General features: G+C 41.2%; 1 protein-coding gene across 16 annotated transcripts in view; it reads right to left on the reverse strand.

Moving 5' to 3' along the window:
- ST7 (suppression of tumorigenicity 7) overlaps positions 1 to 25,215 on the reverse strand; it is a 299,415-nt gene that overhangs the window by 8,108 nt on the left and 266,092 nt on the right. For all 16 annotated transcript variants that reach the window (XM_032276202.1, XM_032276200.1, XM_032276214.1 and 13 more), the window contains 3 exons: positions 12,455 to 12,605; positions 3,035 to 3,127; positions 230 to 369 (listed from right to left, as the gene is read on the reverse strand). In XM_032276202.1, coding sequence (XP_032132093.1) covers positions 230 to 369; positions 3,035 to 3,127; positions 12,455 to 12,605 — 384 coding nt within the window. The remainder of the gene's footprint in view (positions 1 to 229; positions 370 to 3,034; positions 3,128 to 12,454; positions 12,606 to 25,215) is intronic.

Genomic DNA, 25,215 nt, shown 5'->3' on the forward strand with positions numbered 1-25,215 from the left:
CTGCTAAGAATTTGTTTTGTGAAACGAGGCAAGACATGCAGTAATAACCTGCACTTTCTCATTTGACCCTTAATGCTTTGATTCCACTGATGATCATGAAAATTAAATGATGAGCAATGATCTTTGCAGGCTCGTATTCATTTCTGCAACGCAACCTTGTTTCTCTTATGCTGCTTCCCTTGGCTTTCCCCAACCATTCCCCGAGGCCTCCCTCTGGGCAAACACTCACAGCTTTTGCGAAGACCCCCATAAGTTCCGGGAACTGATGTGTCAGGAGGGCCAGCATGGCTGTGAATGAACATAATCCAGCAGTAAAGAGAATAAAGAAGGGAAGCTCCTTCTTTGGGTAAACTGAGACTTCATGGAAAGCTGTGGAGAAGACCAAAAGGGAAACATCAGGGCTGGAATAAAATGCATTCTCAGGGATGGTCTATATGACGGCACTGACCCCAGAGCTTTGGAAAGAGTTGGAAGACTATTGGAAATGAACAAAATAGTGCACCTGACAAACCGTAGCCAACATCTGACCCAGCCTTTGGAGGCCCATCTGCTGGTCACAAGTGTTTGTCCAACCTTCAGCACTCTAGATTGAGGCAGGAGGGGGCTAATGTGGGGTTGCCTTCATGGGAGGGAAGAGGAGCACTGCCGATGCCTAATGTATAGTATTTCTTTCTCAAAAGCAAACACAACTAAAACAATAGAACTTTACTCAAATTACAAAACACGTATTCATTGTACAAAACCTGGAAATCCAAAATCGAGTATACATGGTTAAAAAAAAGTGCTCCTGTCTATATTTTTTCCTTCCTGTATTAAAAAAAATCATTATAATATGGTGATACTAGTTTCTTCTGTATTTTTTCCTGGCACTCTCTAGGTATGTCAGTGGAGGGTGCCACCCTCATAGAGAGATATCCAGCGAGGACCTCACATGTAGGTAGGTCTATTTAAACTGCAAGAGGAAAAGGTCAAGGCTGCTAGGGTTTTGCAATAATCAAAAAACAAGAAAAGCTGGTGCTCTCTAAAGTACCCTCTATAACTTTTATATTTCAAACATTGGGTTTGAGAAAACCAAAAAGCTGTGGGACAAAGGTCAAGAGAATCACTTCCTTCTCTGTGCTCATTGCAAGGCTGCCTGAGAGACTGCCTGGGTGGATGGGGCTGGCCTGCAGGAGGAGAAAGAGCGAGGGGCTGTAAAACTGCACATGAGCAATAGGCCACTCTAAGAGGACCAGAGGGTCTCATGGTCCTCAGGGAATACAAGATCTAGAGGCCTTTCCTCTACCTTTCAGCTCCTGTTCCTCAGAGCCTCAACAGTAATCCACAAGGCTGAATGCTGAGGACAGAGGGGATCCAGGTAGAACTCCACACAGACAAACATGCCTACCATGTCCAGGTAGGTCAGCCTGCTGGGATTCAAACACCTGGAGCAAGTGTGCTCAGGGCCTCGTGTGGCTATAATTACACTTTTAATGTGCAAATTATGGGTAGCACTTAAAACAACCTACCTTCTTCATATCCTCACCCTCAACATCCAACCAAAAAAGATTTTGGAGGGAGACCAGACTTGGAGCACTGCATTCAATTAAATTAATGTGAGCCACAATTTTCTGTTTCGGGCTTATAAAGATTATCCCTATAAGGTTTCTTGTAAGAACTGTAATCTTGTTCTAATAACTAATCTATCCCCATGGAAACTTAATTGAACGCGATTAAAACATTTAAAAACATTGTACATGTCAGAAAACTGCCTTTCTTACCAGAAAACCAAAACTTAACAAGGATCTCCCTGAAGGGGGAGTCAAAAGGTAAACTATGGGCCCATGGTGAGGATTTCTGAAATCAACTCTAATGCCGTGTGAGGCACCAGAGACTGTTCACAATCAAACTCAAACAATGAGGAACACATCAAGGAGATCTTGCAGTTCCCTGAGTAACAAATCTTGAACTGGGCCTGGCTAGCAAGGAGGTGAGTGAGCACCTCCTGCTACCTCAATCTGATGACAGCCGTCGAGTTCTACACCCAAATCCCACCATGCTGGAGACTCATGACTGGCTTGATGATGCTGGTGTTTGAAAATTTACTATGCACCCAGGACTCTAAAGTTACACTGTTCCTCTGGGCAAAGTATTTATATATGTTACAGCTATAAGATATTGATATAACTGGAGCTGATGAAAGGGCAGAAATGGCAGGAGACAGGACAGAGAAGGGAGAAGAGCTAAAATTTGGAGCTTATTATCTGAGGGAGAAAAATATATCCTAAGTCAGGGCTACATGAAGAGCCTGACATGATCCTTGCACACAGTATGATTTGATAATAACCATTTAGCCTGAATTGTCAAAACAATGTTGTATTACAGCAAAGCAAAATAATATTTTCCACATGTGGTATGGGCCATTAGACTGCTAGCAGTGTAAGGTAGTCAAGGGCAGGGTTTTCTTTTGTGTGCTTTCATACAGTGCTGAGGCTGCATGTGTGCTCTGCACATGGTACTGAGCCACTACGTGCAACCCACGAGGTGCTCACAGGAAATCCCTCTGGCCAGAGCACTGTCCCACCACAGAGCACACCGCCCTGTCCCGCAACACCACCTGGGGCTGTGGTGCCAGCACCCTCCCATCCATGACTCATCTGCAGCTCCCTCTCCATCAGCAGCTCCTCTTCAAACTGGTCTGTGCAGACCACATCTGTCCAGCTGAAGAGCCCAGGCAGAACCCTGCCAATGGACCAGCCCAGCAGATACCAGCCCAAACCAGGGCCTCTGTGCTCAGGTCAATCAGTACATGGAGTTTCTTCATCTATATTTCAATCCTTTGGCATCTTTCCCTTTGATAAATTTGGAGAGGCTTGGAGGAACAGGAAGCCAAACCCACTCACGTAATTCACTTTAATACATATGCTATCAAACAAGGACAGGGGTTTGGGGAAAAGTAATAAAAGACGAAGGTTATAAACATTGATATTCCCACCTCTTCCAATCCCCACCTTTCGCCACACACCCTCACTGGCTGAAGAGAGGTGAGACTTACATGGAAGCAGCTCTCGGTCTGCTGTTTCTGTACAGATTGGGTAAGGATAAAATAGATGCCCCTTTTCCAAGGGATAAGGGATCATCCGGAAAGCTGAAAAGGAGAAAAAATATGTCAGATATGGCCAAAATTTGTGTCATAACTTTCCGACTGCAAAAAGCGACGTTTGAGCATTTTTATAACAGGGAATACTTCTCCAAAGGAGGCAAGGCTTACCCGACCAAGCTATGTGCCAGATAAAATGTCAGAGATGAATTATGATGTATTACTCACACATTCATCTCACACTATATATTCTGGGCAAACCTCACAAAACTGGGTGGGGACAGAGGTGCAGAGGGGTGGGGAAGCCATCAATATCAATGGCCAGAGTTTCATCATCTACTGAATATTAGTAAAATGTTATAGGCACTAATTCAATATAGCTAAACAAACAGTAATAACGCAAACCTGGATTAAAATGCTTCCCCAAGAAGGAAATGTGGATTGACTTGTTGGAGTTTGTATAGATGTACAAATAAGAAAGGCACTCTACCAAGTCGATTTAAAAAATAATGTGTAAGTGGATTTGAATTCCAACCAAGATGAATAAAAACAAAAATCTAAAAATGTATAACTTGGGAGGTATTTCTAAACTTTATGAAATGTTTAAATCTTCAATATCGTGTGGGAAAATTGATCTGGAGAGATTGATTATCTGTATTTTGATGACGTTAGGCCACATAAATTCTGCTTTTGTAGCATCAGATGACATTAGGGCTCACACTAAATTACAGCTTTCCAATCAATCCATCCTTTCCCATGATCAGGCGTGTTACCCTCCCTGTTACAATGTCATCGGCATGTTAGTCTCACTGTTCCTATGAACAGTCCTCATAGAGGTAATTTTTCTTTAACAGATGTCCTCTTACTACAGCCTGCTGTAGATATAAAATATAAAAGCTATACCCTACTCTGGGAATGTCAGATAACAGTCCTTGCCTTCATGTATGTGAGGGATGGTGGCAACATGCAGGAATATTTAGTTTTAAATGATATATTTCAAGGAATCATAGCCACATCCTCAGCTGTGTAACTACCAGAGCCTTCTTAAAATGCTGTCAATGTACATATTTATCTTTTGCATACTTATTTCAAACAGGAATCAGAAACAAAGAATGTTCTCCCTCACAAGAAATGACAAGGTTCCATTGTAACCAGCATCAGTGCACATATGGTATTTATTCTGGTGTCTGAATATTATTTAAAAGTAAAAACATTATGTATGTGATTCCAGCATTTGGAATGCAGTCAATCTACACCGCAGTGGTATCACTCTGAGGTTACAGCACATTGCCACGGAGAATATAAATCACTATAAACGTGGGATTAGAGCAGAGCCAGTTTGCTGGCAGTTTGCTGAGGTAAAAATGTTATCAATTTTCCTCTCGTAACAGAAACCTCTTAAACAGAGATTAAAACATTAAAAACACCCCAGACTTTAACTCTGCTTAAAATGAAAAGCTCACCCTAGTTCAATCAGACCTTTTCGTTCACGCAAACAAAGATGACTTTTGCCCGCCAGAACAAGCAAGAGAGGAGTTCTTTGCACAGGTTGTTAACACACAGAGATCATTCCAAGGAAGCAACGTCTCTCTCATTAGAGCCAGACTTTCAAGAGAACAAAATGCCCCCCACAAAAACAAACAAAAACAAAAATAAGCCTTTTAGTGCCTTTATAGGATATGCTAAAATCTCTTCTGGGAAGTACTGAATTTAAACTTAAGCTACATTATGGCAGGATTTTAATTCCATTTCCCATAAATGATGGCTGCTACAAAAGCATCTGAAAAATGTGGAAAAACCTACATGGGAAGTTTTTTGTTTTTTTAATCCAGATTCTCCAAGTGCAAAGGGCTGCTGTAATTAAGAATCTGTTCAAGTTTGTATGATATAAATAAACCCTCAGTTTTCAAAGTGGCTATAAATTTGAATGCTAAATTTTATTCAAAATTGAAGTCAGTTTGCACTTCAGGGAGTAATTTTTTAAATGAAATGCAGGAGTGCAAGATCTTGAGAGTGTTCAACCATAGAAATCTATGGTTGGTTGGTGTCTTTTCAGTCAAATGCTACATACTTTTTACTGTAATATTTGGCATGCATACAGAATTTTGTGCATCAAGCTGGTCTTTTCCTTTTTCTAATTGGTTCTGGTCTTTTTTGGAGAGGTTAGAGACACAGCACAACTTTAAAACGAGTGCATGTGTACACACAACCACCCACCCACCCACACCCTCTTCCCGGATTGCCCTCCACCCCCATGATTATAAAGATGCTTATGGTGCATTAAAAAATCTCTCCCATGTCACTTGTCATTTGCATTGAGCTCATAAAATAGTATTAAGGCTTTTGGCTTCACTAAACAAAAGCAAATACAATTTCTGCTTGCAATTCTATCCTTTACCCACCCTGCAGTGCAGGGCCCAGTCGGGTGTGAGATAAGCAGGAGAGGTCCAGAGACAGGCCGGGAGAGGCACTGCACAAGCCTTGCCAGCATCACCTCCCACCTCCTGGTCCCTTTCGCTGCTAAGACACACAACTGCTCCATGACAGCCTTGTGCCTTTTGCCAAATGTCCAGAAATTTTGCGAATCTAAGTATTAAAAACACACTGATTTGGTGGTAGAAATAAGAATAGAAAAAGATCATTTGAACAGATCTACTTTATGGATGAGTACAGGCCTAAAAATCTTTGAGAAAACACAAATTTCAGAGGAATTAAAAAGATACATGTATTGGGTTAAAAACAAAACAAAAAGCTAGGCCACTCAGAGTGAATACATGGTACATAAATGATATTTCTGCACTTTCTTCTGTGTGCCATGCCCTCCCCTACATTGATTTTGGTTGCGAATTTGCTGAAGGGTCAAAATGAAACTGGGAATTAGTGAAAGAGCAGATCATGCCTTCACAATCAAGTCTATGGCATGATGCTGACTTCTTCTATCACTGATCAGATACATTTTCTAGGTGCCAAGTCTATCAGTGCCATTCCCATCAGAGATTCTCAATTGACACTGGGCGGGGGGGGGGGGGGGGGGGGGAATCACCAGAACCAAAGAATGGACAAAAGGATATATATGTGAACAAGTTAATTCCTGATTTTCCCAATGACTCTGTCTACTACATAGGCAAAACTAGAATGTAACTGTAGACATTTCATCAGTCCATGATACCTTTTCAAAGAGTATCTTAGAGAACTTTATACAGACTATTTGCAGTACAGGGAACTGAGTTTGAATCTCAGCTCTACCTCTTATAATCAGTCGCTTGTCAAAAGGTGAGTGACTTCTTATGTGATGAGCACAAAGGTGAGCCCAGCACACACTGCCCCTGCCCTTCCCCACCAAGTGCCAGAAGCAGGATCCAATCATCACAAAAGTGAGAGTAAAGGTTTCCACAGTGATGAGCACTTCCAAGGGAGGCATGATGCTGTGTGTACATAATGGTGGAGCAGCCCAAGAAGCATCTAAAGGATGAGCAGGACCTGCCTAGACTCACTAGTAAATGACTTTGAGTGGGTCATTAATCTGTGTCCCTGTCTCTTAGTCTGTAAAATGAGAATATCACAGGCCTCAAAAGGCTGGTAAAGGAACTAAGTGTAACAGTAGAGGTCAAGGTGTCCACATATAGTGCCTGGCTGCTCAATAAACGTTGGGTTTCTTTCCCCCATATCCCTCTCTATTAAACCTAAAGTTCCTACTTTCTCTATCAGGCCATATTCTAGCTTATAAGTAAAAATGCTGCTTAATTGTTAATAATTAGAAATGCAAATGATAGAACAGGAAATTATCACCAAATTGCAGTATTATGTCCTCACTTTTAAGTTCAATGTAGTTAACTGGCCAGAAAGGCCATCTGTTTTTAGTGAGGAATTTGGGTGCAGCAATAAAGAAAATGCAAAAGTCAAAAGGCTCAGTTGGGATCCACATGCTTTCACTACGTAATTATGTGGCCTTGGGAAAAACACTTTCCCTTCGTTGGATTAAATGATGTTCTACTCTGATTTTGAAGAAAAATTCTACAGCAGAGTCCCTAACTTCTTAGTGACCCTCACCACTCTAATAACTCAGTTCCTACTTTCATGATAGATAGTGTATATACAAGCACTACTATCTATCTACTTGATGTGGGGCAGATATTCCCCTACCAAAGGAAATACTCTGCCTTAGTTCCCCTAAAAAGCACCACCTTCAAATCTTCTATTATTTAGTGGATTCTTTGGGGTGGGAGATCTCTAAGAAGAAAATAAAGAGCCTTACTTGGACAAGCAGAAAAAATATATACTGCACATGTGTGCATACATACACACACATACACACACACACTCTCTCTCTCTCTCTCTCTCTCTCTCTCTCTCTCTAATGTTCCTTCCAAAGCATTTCAGATTCTTATTCATCCTGATATCCTCAACATAATGTCTGGCACAAAGGAGGGACTCAATAAATGTTTGTTGAATAAAGTAATGAATGAATAAATGGACAATCAAGAAGAGACAGAATTTTCCTTTTAAAACCTCAGGTGGACCCATATGATAAGCCAGTCATCAAGACTGAATAAAGGAAAGGAGCAAGTTGGTTCTCCTGGGCAGTAGGTGGGGATGCATCATATGGTATCTGGAGTCTGGCTATTAGGCTAACTTAGCTATGACCAGGGACTTTGGCCGGTCATTACTTTCTCCCAAATTACAAAATTTAGCCTTGGATCTATGGAGGAGGGTGGTGAAATTTCTCTTTTGTATTTCAAAAGGTGCCAGCCTTATGAAGGAAAGGTTTGGTTGAGGAAATGCCCTAAGAACCACATCTTACAGTGAGCAGCATTTGCCATTATGTTCAAAGAGAATAAATTAGAATCAGAACCTCATCCTATGCTTCAACAATGGGCCATTTTCCCCTCTCAAAGGGAATACTCTGCCTTAGTTCTCCTAAAAAACTCTACCTTCAAATCTTATACATTATTTAGTGGATTCTTTGAGGTGGGGGATCTCTAAAAAGAAAATAAAGAGTCTTACTTGGTCAAGTTGGAAAAAAACGGAAACAAAGAAAGGCTAAGTGATTTACCCCATGGCAGACTGGCCTCCTGATATATAGAACTAGAAAGTTAAAGTTCACAGTTGTGGTCGGCAGGCAACCCTGCTTTCTAAAATAAATACAGCCAAAACAGAGCCTTGAAAATATAAAGATAGGAGGGAGATAAAACCACATCAGTATTAATACAGATAGAGTGGACAATGTGCCATTTAAAATAGGGCCCCGGCAAAAATTAAAAAAAAAAAGGGGGGGCCCCAGAAGGCATAATACTCTTGTAAAGAAGACCCAGTTCAAATGAGAGCCTTCATTTCTATGTTTTTTATATTCAACTCATACTTCCAGTGGTGCATGTATCTGAGGATAGCCAGAACTGACAGTGTTCAAAATAAATATAATTCAGATAAGGTGGCATGGTAGCTGTGTAATTAACTAGAAACATATTATAAAATCTTATAAATTAAAACTCTTGCCTTTCTTAATTATCTTGACTTTGAGGAATATATTGTGTAATTTCAGGGGCTGGGACCAGTGATGAATCAAACATTTTGGAAACCTTTGAAATGCTGATGTATTTGTGGTTGAGAATTCAGTTTTTTTGTTTGTTTTTTTTTTTTAAAACACCATATGTTTCAAACCCAAACAATCTCTGCCATGCATCAGCTGGACTTTGGGGCTTTATCAAAAATGGGAGGTTTTCTTTTTTTCAGCTTGATTGGTGGAAAACTTATTTAATTCCACTAATTAAGGATGACTAATGTTCCAACATAACAAATTCATTAAAAAGCAAAACAAAAACACCTCCACCCCTACCCCCAACAGTTTTGATAGATTAAGAATTTGTTTTAAATCTCCAAAAATAAATTTACTAACAATCATTTTAATGGAACCCAGTAAAATTAGGTACTATTACCTTCTTCCCTGAATTTTCTTTCTAATGAAAACGGGAAGTTGGAAGAAAGTTGGGGAATGGTCTTAAATTTCAGAATGAAGATAAAAATGATTCAAAGGAGAAAACCTCAACTATAAGGCTGGAGATGTCAAAAGGCACCACCAAGTGGTGCACTGGCAGAAGTGCAGCCTCCTTTGCTCTGGTACAGGCTGCCCACGCCTGGCCAGCGGACCTGAGAGGGAGCTGTGGCAACTGCTCTGAAATCAACAATCTGGGGTGGGTGGGGTATGGCATTCAATATAATTGGTGCTTCATCGTTTTTAAAAATTAGTAAAGTAAATGCTACTGTAAGTAGCTGAGTCAGAATTCTAATCCAAGTCATTTGATGGAAAATCCAGAGGGCGGAAACTCCCTTTAACTTAGAATGAACACAGATCCAGAAGCCATGTCAAAAGATTGGATAAAATTGTCTTGGTTTGGAGGGGTAATTCTTTCTTCTAAATTGCATGTTTTTTACAGCTTTGATTTTTAAAAAAGACCAAAAACATCTGTGATGAGATACTATTTTTAAAATATATGTGTATACAAGTATATATGTACATATACATATTTACGCTTGTCGAAAATTTAACAACACAAATATGAAGAAAAAAGAAATTATTTAAAATCCACAATTGAGTGGCAATCACTTAATACAGGCTTATTTACTTCCAGTGTCTTTCATTTATTTATACATACCTGTTATTTATCTTATAAAATTGGTGTCATTCAATATTTAAAATGTTTAAGTAAATATCAAACAGAAAATATAATTTTGTATAGGATGGTTAACTTTCTAAACATTACAGAGAGATCAGGTATAATAAATACACCCTAACCCTGTAAGTAGTGATGTAAATTTCTCTCATAGGCTTCCAAACAAATGTTTCAGAGATGACTGATCCTTGTATTCTTAATCTGTACAATGCAGTGAAGGAAAAGTGAACTTGGTTTTATATCCTGGATCCCCAATAGTGGCTGCAGTGTCAAAAAGGCACTGATTTCAATGAACCTGTTTCCTCTCTTGAAAAACTGGGATGGCCACCTCTGTCTAGCCTAACTCAGAATATTATCAGGGAGAGTTTATGATGTAAATGCAAGCGCTCTGTAAATTACCCAGTTATATAAACACTCTTCAAGGTTCGTGGCATTCTCAAGCATTTAGCATATAGTAAGCACTTCCACAGTCCTCTTTTCTAAAATGGAAATGTTATGGCTCCATGTGAAAACTGAATGGCAGTGTAAGTGACTTTGGCTGGGATCACAGTTACATGATTTTCACCAACACTTCTCCAGAGTGGTTCCTGCTTATCTGTAAGGATCAACTGCAGAATTTTCCTCTCCTATAGGTACCTGGCCATACTGTGTTATGTCTGAAAACCCATCTCCTCTTTCTATCCTAATAAAGCATTCTGCCAGTTTAATTTGAGAAAATTTAATCCCCATACAATCCCCTATCCTGGTTGGTTTTGCAACTCCCTGTTTCACTTCATGTTTCTTTCAATCTCATTATCCTTCCAGTTGATCAGAGCATCTTCCCATTGTTATCTGACTACATGGATAACTAATTTCCAAAAAGAGTTTCCAGTTATCCTTCGTAGATTTTTTTTTTCCTATGGTGATGCCATTTTTCTGTGGTGACACCATGTCTTCATCATCCTTTGTCCCACCCCTTTTTTGGTACTTTCTATAGGACAGGTAACTTTCTTTCCATCAGATTCAATGGATGAGCTTCTATTATTGTTTCCAAGATGCCAATCTACAGATATTTGGTAAGCTAACTTGTCCATTTAATTTCTCCACAACTGACACTAGGTAAGGCCTCTCATGTTCAGTCCTGCTGGGCTTTTCTGTCTCTTTCTCATGCTTAAATAAAAATTTATTTTGTTCCTTCTGATAGAACAGCTTACATACAACAGGAAGCACAAGCCAGAAGAGATTATGACCATGCTCACACACACCGTGTGGAGTGTGGTGTGTTTTAACCCATTTAAATACAGTTGCTGGTGCCACCAAGCCACCTGAAGTATGCTATTGCACTTACTGAGGAGGGGTGGAAGCACTGATCATGTCATCTTTCAAGTTATAAATAGTAATCTATAGAAGCAGACCCACAATTAATTTGTTAAAGAAATATTTTCAAAACTAAACAAAAATTTTCAATCAACTTTGAGTCCCATCTCTAGCTTATTTTTACACCATCCCATTTCACTCCCCAAACCTCCCTTCCTGCACCAACTTGGATTTCTGCTGGGTTAGGAAGGGCAGGAAAAGGGAGGAGCAGATTATCAAAATGAAAATGGAAGCTGCAAGGATAAACAGAGCGAAAGGATTAAAAAGACACTTGTTTGTGAGGTTGATCAGAGTGAGGGTGAGTTAGGAAAAAACTGTCAGAAGATTCTAATATTTATTGTTTTAGTTTCCCATGGGTGGAAAAAAAACCCTATGCTTCACATTGTACTTGTTTTGCAAATATTAATGCTAGTAGAGTGTCAATGCACATGGCCAGTAATTCATAGTCTTGAGCTTTCTTCCTTAATTACAGTCTCTCAAACAGCCCCACCACTTATCATTTTTTCATACAGTCCTAGCTTATAATAAACTTATAATACTGTCCTAGTTGTTCAAGGCTTGGTTCAAATCTCATCTGACTCATAATGTTACCCATGATCACTCCACCCCATAGACCTCTCCCTTCTGAAAAATCAACAGGCAGTTTCCACGTGCTGCTGGTTCTTCTTTCCATTTAGATGACACACTTCTCCAAGGCAAGGAACATGTCTCACCCACCATTACAGCCTCTTCTCCTTACACTGAATAATAATATCTATGGAGAACATGCCCACAGATTTATTTATTCCTACATTCATCTACCCGGCATTTATCCATTAATACGTGAATGCTATACCTCTTAGCAAACACTAGGGTTCCATGGCCATTGTCCTTGGTTTGAAGCATAGCTGCCACGCCTTTGGGTGTGGCCAGTCTGGCTCCAGTGGAGGATAGCTGTGGCTCTTAGCCAACCCTCCCAGAAAGGCCATCAAGAAGTGGTCATCAGTGTCCAGCACAAAGCCTAACCCCATGTCAAAGATTACCATGATGCTGTGGGGCTCTATAAGTTTACAAACAGGTTTTCAGGATAGCAGAGTGCCCCTCTGAAGAACATCTGGGTTCACCCCATCTATAAAATGAATTTACCATTCTGAGCTGTGGAAACAGCCTCACCACAGGAATACCCACCACCACTGGTGGATGGGAGAACCTAAGTCACTAACTGTCTTAGATGGGCCATCATAGAACACAAGGGTAATATATATGTATATCTTCATCATTCATCATAAACACCCAGTGCAAAAACATTTTAGCATCTTTTCATGCTCTTAAAAATGATTCAAAAAAAAAAAAAAAAAAGAAAATTACTTACTGCCTTCCCATGTACAATGCAAAAGATTCAAAGCCCCTTCCACCCTCTTCCAGTGTGCAAGATGAAAGAATGCATATGCTATTGCTTCACTGTCTCCTCTCTTCAGGATGTGTTCTGGGGGTAGGATTAAACTTTTCATTTCTAGTAGGTACTGAAATAAAAAAGGCAGAACACAGTTGTGTTAATACATAGTTATCTGGAATTCAGTATTGAAAATAGAGCAGTTGATTTCCCTAAAGCCACCATTTATAAGCATTTCATTAAACCTACAACCTTGTTACTACATTTGAAGGCAATTACTAAAACATCCAGCAATACAAAGTTTGCTGACAGATGATTACCTTTGTACTAGTTTCCTATAGTGAAGATCCGAGGTTTTCAGGCTAAGACACTCTAATCAAAGAAATACATAAGACTCAAACAGCATAAAGGAAAATGAAGAAGACATAATAATTTGATATAATTTTGGAAGCAGAATGAAACCATATAAAATGGACACATGAAGGTTAAGAAGTTATGTGGCTAAACCAAGTGCACCAGAAAGATGTGAGATTGAGTAGCACTGCCCATGATTTTTTTCTATACACATCTGTCAAGGAAAAGAGTCTTGTCCTATAAAAAGAGCTACACACAGTTACTCAGGTGCTACAGGGAGGAAGGGTGGCAGTCAGAGCATAGGGAGACCCAAGGGAGGAGAGCATTACAGACCCCAAAGTGCAACACTGTTTTAGATCCTTTCCCAAAGACTCGTAGGGGGTTGGGGGGGGTCTCATCTTAACCTCTTCATTGCTATCTTCTGCAAAGGGGGTAGGAGTACAGGGCAAGAATGGACATATTTCCTGGGGGCTGAGAAAAGACTATATTTCCGTTTTTATTCTTTTGTTTTACTACAGGATAGAAAGGGAGCAATTTTAGAAGGTTATTTTATAATTGCAAATGTTAATCTTTCTTTTCTGGCTGGCATTCTGCCATTATCTTATTACCTCCCCACCCTGATCCATCCCTGAAACACACACACACACACACACACACCACCACCACCACCACCACCACCACCACCACCACCACCACCAAAGACAAACATAAGAGCAGTCCATGCAATCTCCTTTAACATGGAGACTAGTAGACTACAGAGAGATGTGGACAGCAAGAGTAAGTGCTAAAAAAGGTGTTCAAAAATTTTAGTATCAGAAATAATTGCCTATGTATTTTTCTGTCCATGGAAGTTTATGAAACACAGTGAAAGGTAGAAGAGTCCTGGTATAGAGAATGGAGACTATTGCACAACTACCAATGTTTCCCTGCATCTAGCTAAATGGGCATTACCCAGTTACCCTTAAACTTCCTCTCCCATTGGCACACTTGGTGTTGAGGTTTATGGCCCAGCAGCAGCCAGGAGAACACATTCAGGCATCTTGGCTCAGTAACTGGAACTTTCCTCTCTCTGGTTCTGATTTTTGAAGAAACCTCCAAGCCTCTGGCCTCAAAGCAGGAAGAGTAGGGAAGTGAAAGAAAGACAACCAGAGAGTAGCAGGAGGAACAGTGATATGGTCATCACACTTGGGAGGAGGTAGGAGAGAAAGCCTCACTCGACAGAAAGACCCGGGACCCCTTTCCAGGCTGGTCCATGAGAGGTGTTTGTTATTTTGGTGGAAGTCCTCAAGCATGAGTTCTAAAAGAACTTTCTGGCCATCTGCCTTTTTGGATTCTATGAACTACTGCTTTCTTCCTACTGCTTTCCTCCTTTTTGTCTTGCACTGTCTTCTTTTAAAACAGTGCAAGACAAAAATCTTTTTGGAAGAATAACCATAGAGAATTATCTAGCAATCCAATTAGCACTATGTTTATAATGAATATCAGCCTTAATATAAATAGTTATGTTATATGATGTCATAGCCATAATATAAAGTTATATTTATATTATTTGTATTATGGTGGATTTTATGTTTGGAGTTACCTGGCTATCCCCTTGTGGTTTTGTTACCTTAATAGGAATCATTAAAGTGTACTTTGCTCCTGCCAATGATAGTCTTAAAAGATCCCAAGGCTATGAGTCATGAGAAAAATAAATAACTTGTAAAGTATTATGAACTGTATTAATTGTTTCACAGTAAGTTGGAGAACGAAGACCATTTGGTTATCCATAATAACCATCATCAGAAAAACAAAGGAGAAGGGAAATTTCTGGCCTAATAAGAGACCTGGAATATGATTTTGATCTGACTTTCTAATTATTTATAGCCACCACACCTATCAAATAGTCAATCTTTTTTTTTTTTTTTTTTTTGAGACAAAGTTTCGCTCTTGTTGCCGAGGCTGGAGTGCAATGGTGCAATCTCAGGTCATTGCAACCTCCGCCTCCCGGGTTCAAGTGATTCTCCTGCCTCATCCTCCTGTGTAGTTGGGATTATAGGTACGCACTACCACGCTTGGCTAATTTTTGTATTTTTAGTAGAGACAGGGTTTCTCCATGTTGGTCAGGCTGGTCTCGAACCCCTGACCTCAGGTGCTCCGCTCACCTCGGCCTCCCAAAGTGCTGGGATTATAGGTGTGAGCCACTGTGCCTGGCTCAGTCAATTTTTTAAAAAGGATCATGCTATATAAAATTTAAAATAAATAAACTATGAAAACAAATAACTCATGTGTCTCAGGTTTACAGAAATCTCCTTAAAGCCCCTGACAATCAGATGCTGGCTAAAAGAAAAGTATAAACTACCATTCTTTTCATTTCTATGATTAGAAAAGGCTTTTGCATTTCATTAAACATCTATGAAAGAACTCTTCTCTTAACCTAAAGAAACTTCAGGAATAGGGGCATCCAAGAAGTGGGCCTCGTAGTCACCCACATTTGTGGGTATCAAATAAACTAGCAAGTTCAGGCACGGTGGCTCATGCCTGTAATCCCAGTACTTTGGGAAGTGGAGGCAGGTGGATCACAAGCTCAGGAGTTCAAGACCAGCCTGGCCAAGATGGTGAAACCCTGTCTCTACTAAAAATACAAAAATTAGCCAGGCATGGTGGCAGGTACCTGTAATCCCAGCTGCTCAAGAGGCTGAGACAGAGAACTGCTTGAACATGGGAGGTGGAAGTAGCAATGAGCCAAGATCGTGCCACAGCACTCCAGCCTGGGCAACAGAGTAAGACTCCGTCTCAAAAAATAAACAAACAAAATAGCAGGAGGTAGGGCAAGGCAACCTGGCAGGGGAGGGGAAGAGTTCAGAAAATTCCAAACAAAGGGACACTATAGATCTGTGCTATCCCTGTTCAATATGACAGCTTCTACCATATGTGGCTATTTATATTTAAATTAATTAAAACCAAACAAAATTAAAAATTCAGTTCTTCCATCTCACTAGCCATATTTCAAGTGCTCAGGTCCTGCATGTGGCTAGTATTGGACAATACAGGGAATATTTCCATGATCACAGAAAGGTCTTTTGGACAGCATTGACTGCTGTAGGCAACAGTTTGTCATCTTTGGATAACTGAACCAATTTTTAACATGAAAAAATTTCAAAGGTGCCCATGATAGGAGTCATCAGGGTAGTAGCCACTGACCAAAAATATACAATATGACAAAAATCTATAATAAATGTAATATAACAAAAATTCATTTAAAAGCATTGTTGGCTACCAGGGCATCTACATATAATACATTTGAAAAATAGTAGTACATGTCTGAGAGACAGATGGCTTACTCAGCCTGCAGGCTCAATGGGATACATATGGCCTCAAGGACAACATCCGCAGCCCCAAACATAGGCCGTGAGGTAATGCTGTTTCTTCTCTAAGCTCTCTCTAATCTTTGTGTATGTATACTATTCACACACCACCTTATATTAGTTATCGTGTATCTTGCATCTCTGCTGAATCATTAGACCCCCAAGAGCATGAACCTCGTCATCCGCATCTTAATTTCTCCTCCCACACCTCCTACGGAGCCTTGCACATCAAGGTAATTTCTTTTAAGTTAAATTAAATTGAAATCTTACTTCCCAAGAAGTCTCTCAAAGTGAACATCCCTGGCCTAATCAGCCTCATGAGGCTAACCAAAGCAACACATCAAGGAGACAATGCTGCCTTCTCATCTTATCTCTCTTATGGCAGAAATCAGCTATAACTATAAAAGAGATTTATACTCCTTTATAATTCTAAACAAAATGTTGGCCCTAATCAAATGATGAAGACTAGTAACAACAATGTGTTATGTTTTTGGCCAGGCTTAAAATGGCTGGCAAGATCATTTCTCAACATGTGCAACATTTAAATTAGAAAAGCATGGAACAACATTTCATGCCTTCCTTGTCAAAAGGAAAATAAATGAAAGAGGGCAGATCCTTATCCACAAGTATGCAGAAATCAATTAGAATAACTGTAGCTTGCAAATCAGAGAACAAGCTTTATCCATCTATAATAACGACTTGGTTTCTATTAGCTCATAAAGCATTCTGTGCTAGATTCTCAAATCACTCTGATTTTGCACTGCACTGCTTCTAAAAATTTTGGAAGCAACTTTTTAAAATCTATTTGGGTCAGCATCTAGCTCCTTATGTCCACTGCAGGAGCATCTAAAGTCAGGGCATATGAAGAGGAGCAGAGGGCTGTGGCTTTTGGGTGTGAGCAGCACCTACTCATGGAGGTCTCTGAGCGGAAACTGGCTCACCTGTCAGGGAAGCTGCTGAAGAAATGTGGCTTACTAGAGGCTACTCTGAGTGGCTGCTAACATCCCTTTTGCTACAATCTTAAAATTCTATAATAATTTGAATGAAAATGATCCCACAGCTATCATTCACATAAATGTTAATGCCAAAGAATTAACTCATACACCTCTTTTTTGAAATTTTCAATACCAACAATAGCATATGTCCTATGAAAATCATTAGCAAAAGTATGGGAATAAACAAAATGTGGAAAAAAAAATAGGTGGCCAGGTGCAGTGGCTCATGCCTGTAATCCCAGCACTTTGGGAGGCAGAGACGGGCAGATCATGAGGTCTGGAGTTTGAGACCAGCCTGATAAACATGATGAAACCCCATCTCTACAAAAAATACAAAAATTAGCCAGGCATGGTGGTGTGCACCTGTAAGCCCAACTACTCGGGAGGCTGAGGCGGGAGAATTGCTTGAACCCAGGAGGCGGAGGTTGCAGTGAGCCAAGGCAGAGGTTACACTGCAGCCTGGGTGACAAGAGCACGACTCCATCTCAAAAACAAACAGGTAAAATAACTTATATCATAGTTAAAGATGCCTATTAAGTTGCTCCCCAAAACCAGGTAGTGAAAGAATTTAGCACAGGGAAATGTTCATGATACATTGCTAAATGGAAAAAAAAAATCAATGTACCCTAACCATTTACATAGCAGATTATTATTATTTTGACAAAAATGTATATGTAGGCATTAAAAACCACTGGAAAGTCACAAGTGAATGTTCATGGTGGTTAAATATTTGATTTTAATGGGAGATTAACTTCTTTTCTACTCTTTCTGTGATTTCTAAGTTTTCTATAATAAGCATTTTTTTAAGGGATAGGGTCTTGCTCTGTTGTCCAGGCTGAAGTACAGTGGTGCAGTCATAGCTCACTGCAGCCTTGAACTCCTAAGCTCAAGCGATCTTCCTGCCTCAACCTCCCAAGTCACTGGGACTATAGGCAAATGCCACCATGCCTGGCTTGTAGTAAGTATTTTTATTTTTCTCTCTCTAAATACGTATGTATGTATACATGTAATACAAATCTGTTTTCTAGACTTGCATCAAATACACACACACACATACACACAAGAAAAAAAAAAACCCACACAAACAAAATATAACTGGAGATAGCAATTTTTTTCATGCCTACAATGCTTTGGTGCAACTGGCTCTGATAAAATGGACTAAGACCAGAAAAGATGTTTTTAAAACAACAATAAAGAATTCTGAGAATAAAGCTAGTGCTTTGTGGGAGAGACACCACATAGTCTGAGTTTCAATGTTGCTTACTCCCTGGACTCAGTAAGACACAAAGCAAGCACAGGACAAAAAACAAGGCAAGTAGCCCCAGCTCACTAAGATCACGTGGCGATGGAGAAGAAGGTATACATCACCAGGATTCCCCGCCTTACCTCCTCTCATCTACCATCTGCCACTGTGAATCACTTACCGGAATCCTGGCTCTACTCTTTAGCTATGAGACCCTAGACATGTTATTTAACTTCTTTGAATCTCATTTACTCATCTGTAAAACTGGAATAGTAAAAACATATCTTGCTGGTTTTAACTTTTGAAGATTTTTGTAACATATGTAAAGCATTCATTCACATAGTACTGGCACATAAGTGTGCATTGAATAGTAGATATTTTCGCTACCAAAAAAAATTAAATGTTTGTATTACTGTAGAGGTAATTTGTGTTTTCTGTGTATATATGTCCCACAGATAACTGAGTTTGTTTTTAGGACTTTTATTGTAGTAGCAGATCTGTTGAAGAGACCTGGCTACCAAGGGTCATTAACCGACCAATACAGAGGCAAGCATAAAGCAAAGTTGAATTGTCAAATTAAACCTGGTGATTTCAGTACCACTCAGGGGTTCTCATCACAAGGTACCTGCATCTTCCTGGTTCACTTTCTATTCATTGGTTACTTTGCTTCATTCAAAAAATATGCGAAGGCACACAGTGTATCTCAAGAATATAGATATGGGAGCACCCACAGCCTATCCAAGGACATGGATATGGAAGGACCCTTTGTGTATTCCAAGGACACAAATATGGATGCAACCATAATTTACCTCAAGGGCATGGACATTAATCAGGTCAGGTCCCCACCTTGAGGATCCACAGTCTTTGTGGGAAAAGAGGATGGAGAGAGAGAGAGACAGTGGGAGGGAGGGAGAGAAAAAAAGAATGTATGGAGAAATAATAAAATTCAACACGTAAGTACCTTAGTAAGATGTATAAACAGCACTGAGGAAGCAAATGGAGAGCACTGTGTCTGAGAAGGCTTCACAGAAAAATGAAAATATCAATCTTACTAATTAGAGTTTATACTGAAAAAAATGAGGAAGGGGGATTCCAAACCAGCATTAAAGGGCAAAGTAAACCAAAAGCATCAAAGCCTACCAAAAGAAAACCACGGCATCAAAGGGCATGATGTGTTTCTAAACTGGTGGGGCCTGAGTACTAACAAGATGGTAATTGCCAACACTGATTACACACTAACACATGTGCCAAGCATTATCTCAGTAACTCCATAACACCAACTCTGCAGCAGAGATAATATTATTATTCCTGTTTCACAGATGGGAAAATGAAGGCTTTAGGAAGTAACTTGTTCAGGGTTGCACAGCTGCACGTGGCAGAACCTGCCTTTGAACTCAGGCCACTCTCCAAGGGAGTTGAGTAGAAAAAGTAGGCTGTAAAAGGCCTTCATTACCTGCTCTAGAGGGTGCCCTGAACTTCAGTTACTGTGGCTTTCGAATGTTTAGACACAGAATACAGTTGGCTCTTTGACAATATGGGTTTGAACTGCACAGGCCCACTTTTATACAAAATTTTTCAACTCAACATGGATTGAAAATACAGTATTCATGGGATGGGAAACCTACATATAGAGAGAGCTGACTTTTTGCATAACACAGGTTCTGTTGGGTTCTGCAGGGCTGACTGGGAGATTTGAGTATGTGCAGATTTTGGTATATGTGAGGGGTCCTGGAACCAACCCCCTGCAGATACTGTGGGATGAGTAATTTGTACAAAGAGGAAAAAAATACACTGAGAATCTGTGAAACTGATGAAAAACAAAGCTGTGGGGAAATCTGAGGGAGGGACCCAAGAGGGGTCTGGAGAACCCTCCTGGCTCTCCTAGGAGGACAGTCTGGAAACCACTGCCGTAGGCAATTGGGAAATGAGTTGCGCAGTTTGCAATTTTGAGAGAAATGGTTGAATCAGGTGTAGCATCAACAGATAGGAAGGAGATGGAAATTAGTAAAGTCTTAAAAAGCTCCTGTTAGAGTCCAGGTGATGGGGACAAATTGGGGGGAGGAGGAGCTTCTCCAGCCCTTGGTACCTGACTAAATGTAAGAGTGAGGGGAGGAACCAAAGGTGACAAATTTTTAGCATAGGAAACTAGAATAATGTGAGCTCCTTAGTTAGGGTGAAGACACCAGTGAAGAAAGAAGCTTATCAGGGGAAGGTAACAAAAACAGTTCGAAGAACCTGCAGAACATTCCTGGAGAAATGGCCTGAAGGCAGCTGGGTCTGCAGGTCTGGAGCTTAGGAGAGAAGCTGGAGACACAAATTTGGGTGTTCTGGGCCAGAGGTGGAAGCTGTGCAGTAGGAGCACCCCAGATCTCCCAAGACAGCTTCGAGCAAGGAGGGAGAGGGCAGTGAATGGAGCTCCTTGGAAAACATGAATGCGTGGCAGGACAGGAAAGAAGTAGGAGGAGTGTGCTGACATGCAGGAGGGGCACAGAGAGAAAGTGTCATGGAGTCAGGATGGCCTCAGGACAAGTAGCAGGGCAGGGGCAGTGGCTCACACCTGTAATCCCAGCACTTTGGGAGGCCCAGGCAGGAAAATCTCTTCAGCCTAGGAGTTCAAGACCAGCCTAGGCAACATAGCAAAACTGTCTCTACAAAAAATACAAAAATTAGTCAGGTGTGGTGGTATGCACCTGTGGTCCCAGCTACTGCGGAGGCTGAGGTAGAAGGACTGCTTGAGCTTGGGAGGTTGAGGCTGCAGTGAGCCATGATAGCACCACTGCACACTAGCCTGGGTGACAGAGCAAGACCCTGTCTCAAAAAAAAAAAAGAAAGACATAAAAAGCAGTCCATCAGTGGGACCAAATGCTGAGGAGAGATGAAACAGGATGAGATTTGAGAAGTGGCCAACAGATCTAGTGGCCTAGGTGGCAGCGGCCTTAACAAGAGTGACCTTGGTAGAGGTGAGGAGTCTGGTGGGGGTGGCCTGTATGGAGATAGTCTTAGGGAAAGCAGCTGCAGTATGTTTCGTTGAAGAGACTTACAAACTTCCTAATCCTGAGAAATGTGGCTAAAAACTGGTTTCTGTTCATTTTCCTCTGGGTCATACTTCCACAATACGTTCTCCTTACTCTAATCCAAAAAAGATTTGGAACATAATATGACACAATTCATAGAAACTTATATTGAAATAATATTTCTGAAATGTGCTGTTGATATACAATATCATAGACAGTCTGCTAGAGTATTTTGAATTTCTGCTTCCACGCTTCAAGCATTTTAAAATGCTAAAACCACTACACATTTTGTTTCCTAAATTGGATTAAAAAGCAATTTTATACTCTGTCAATCAGCTTTGCCTAGATATAAGGGAGGATTGATCTAGTGTTTGCATAAAATAGAATTTCCATCACTATAACAATGTCCTGTAGGTACTCCATTAGCATATACAATTACCACAATGTTTTCTCCCACAAGCCTCTTGAAATCCCCATGAAATTAGTTTCTAGATTAACATTAGATGAGCTTTCTTTAAAAAAAAAAAAAAAAAAGTACATTTTTAATGGGAATGCATGTCTGTCATAACAGAAATGGCTTCTGTGAAGCCATTCTTCATTCTTTCCTCTCTATTTTCTCACAACTTCCCACACTCCTAGACTTATAATTTGAAAACTAAATATCTATTAGGCTAGGTCCTCACCTCCACATTCTGTCAAGTCCAGTCTGCCCGCTGCTGAAATGAGTGTTGGGAGTGTGGCAGCCTCCTCCCTTCAGTGCCCTCAGGGACTGCCTGTTGTGCCCTCTGCTACCCCTTGAGCGGACGCAGTGAGGAAGACAGCAGGCAGTTTACTGGTTCTGGGATTTGGGGCAAGATTAAGATGAAAGCTATCCCCCATTGGTGCTGGTGAATTTTCTTGACTTTTTCCCCTCAGCAGCTCTGCCTACAGCACTCGGATGTGCTAACAAGATGGTGATATTGGCTCGGCAGCCCCCTCCCCACTGCTCAGAGTGGGTGTCAGGCCTCTTGCTCTATGGGTGGGACCTCAAAAGCTTGGGATTTTCTGGTGGTGATGGGTCACAGATATCTGTTATTTTCTGAACTGTTTGCAAAGGGGCCTCGGGGCTGCTGGGCTACCAGACTTCTCATTCCAGTTTCAACCAGAGCAGTCCTACATTTACTTGCTTATTTATTAAGGTTTCATGTAAGACTGAATTGAGAGTAAAAATGCTTACTGCTTTAAAAAAAAATTAAAAATCGTTTGTTTTTGTAGAAGTAAACACCAGATGGTCTAAGCACAAGCTGGCCAGTGGAGGCCTGTGTGTGGTGGTGAAGAGGACACGTGACTTGGGAAGCCCTCCTTGGTGATATTGACCAAGTCAGGCTTTCCTACCTGCTAGGGCTCAATTCTGGGGACCACCACGGCTTTCAGAGTTGAGTGGGAGGTTTGGGCATTCTGTATACAGCCAGGCCACTCCCCCACCACTGCACACTTGGAGAATGTTTATAACTGCAAAATATAGGATCTGGCTTCTAGGAGTTACCGAGCACCCAGGTTATCTGCCCCAATTCTGACTGAGCCGGCTGCCTTTCTCCTGGGGGCCCAGCAGCACTCTGCCTGCCTCATAGGGGCAAGGCCTGGTCTGTCTTCTCAGTGACTGGGTACTTCTTGAGAGTACACATCATGTTCTGACCAGTGTCCCAGGGGCTGGCACATAATTGGTATTCAGTAAGTGCTAGCTGAATGTGCTGCTGGGAGGGAAAAGAGGACTCTGGTTCAGAATTGTACACCTTTGGAGACTAGAGAAGCTGGGGGACAGCAGCAGGCAGCTTAGCCCCTCCAGGACGAAGAAACGTTGCGGGGGATGTACTGGTTAGTCTAGTGATCCTACTTAAGTAAAAGTAGTTCAAATATGCTGTGGTTGACAGGAGACCTTGCAAGGTGTGTGGCTTCAGTCGAGGGAGGAAAGGGAAGAAATTCCTCTTCTGAGGGCATGAGAGCCTTACCAACTCTGATAATAAGAATAGGCACCAAGCCAGAGAATGCAGGGGCAGGGAGGAAGGAGATATAAGTAATCTAACCTGAGAGACTCCAAACCTCTCAGGCCTGGTCTGAACAAAGCATCTGGTGATTTTCAAGTGGGTCCCTACCTCCTCTGTGACTGTGGGCACCTGGGACCCCTGACCACACAGCCCACACTAAGGGACATTTCCCTGCCACCTCTCTCTCTTCCACTCACACCGTTCCCCTTTGCCTGGTGGTAGGCAGTGGAGATCATTCCAACAGCCCAACTCCAATTGGTAGCAGAACTCCTGGGAATGAAACAAATAGCTGCTTGCTTTTTACAGGCTGAAGAAGAAAAGCTTCAGAAGGAGCCAAAACTTAATAGAATCCGGAAACATTTTGCTGGGGGAGCCAATGATGATGGGTTCAGTATATGTATGTGTGTATTACGGACTGTTAGTGTAGCCCCACAATCTGGCTACTCAGACAGGGAAATATGAGTTATATAATGGGAAGACAGGGGTAGCTTCAGTCTCCCTAAGAGCCGGGACACTGCTGCCTCTATAATCAAAGTAGAAGACACAGTGATGCTTTATGAGGCAACCTCATGCCTGCCCAGGACAGGTTTTCAGGCCTGTTCCACCTGAGGAGGCAGGCGCATCAGGGAGAGGAAGGGGCAAATTTCTTACCAGACATGATGTGAAGAGTTGGGGTGGAGGACCTGATGGGAGTGGGTTGGCAGGAAGCAGGGATAGTACTAGGCTCAGAACAAGAATTTAAGACACAGGTTGGAAATGGGTAACAATCAGCCACAAGCAAAGAACTTACCAAACAGCTACAAGCTGCAGAATCCCTGAAGACAATAGCTGTAGCCAGAACATGCTAGAGCCTCCCCTCAAATCTGGAGGCCTAAAGGGACCCTAAGGGTCCTCAAGGCCAAAGGCACTGAGGTGCCACTGTTATACTCCCTGGTTGTCCTCTAGTCTTCAGGCTAGAGTGGCCCAAGAAGCACCTGTTAATGCATGTTTCTAGGCAGCCTCTATTTCCACCTAGCCTGCAAGCACAGAAATAGAACGGGAAGTGAAAAGGAAGAGATAATAAAGGGGCCAACAGGTATTGAGCAGGTACTGAATGAATTCCACGAAGCAATTTCATTTACCTGTCATCAGCTCTGTGAAGCCATTATGTTTAGCCTCATTGTATCAAAACAAGAATGGGCAGGAAGTTAATTAACTCCCACCTCCCATACTTTACTCCAGTCCTGTGGAGAGGAAGTAATGGGAGTCATTGTTCTGAACACTTTTGAGCTTTTTCTCCTTTTTAGAGCCAAAGTCTCTTTCTTTCAACTAGGCTGTGGTGCAGTAGCACAATCATGGCTTACTACAGTCTTGACATTTTGGGCTCAGCCTCCTGGGTAGCTGGGAAAATAGGCGCATGCCACGACATCCAGCTAATTTTTTGTTTGTTTGTAGAGATGGGGTCTCACTATACTGTCCAAGCTGGTCTCAAACTCCTAGACTCAAGCAATGCTCCTAGCTCAGCCTCCCAAAATGCTGGAATTACAGGCATGATGAACCCTTTCAATAATACTTCATAGCTCTGTTTATCTCTAGGTCACTATTCATTGCTGTTGTTATAATTAATATATTTTGCCTGATATTTCAGCAAAGAATAAATACAAATGGCTAACAATATTCTCCCATACTAGTAGTGACAAGGAAATGCAGATTAAAGGAATAAAATTCCATTTGTACTTAATAGGTTCATAAATATTGCTGTTCCCCTTCTTTTTTAAACAAAC

Source organism: Sapajus apella, unplaced genomic scaffold, assembly GCF_009761245.1.
Source record: "Sapajus apella isolate SASKATOON/1434 unplaced genomic scaffold, GSC_monkey_1.0 scaffold7, whole genome shotgun sequence".
Classification (NCBI taxonomy): domain Eukaryota; kingdom Metazoa; phylum Chordata; class Mammalia; order Primates; family Cebidae; genus Sapajus; species Sapajus apella.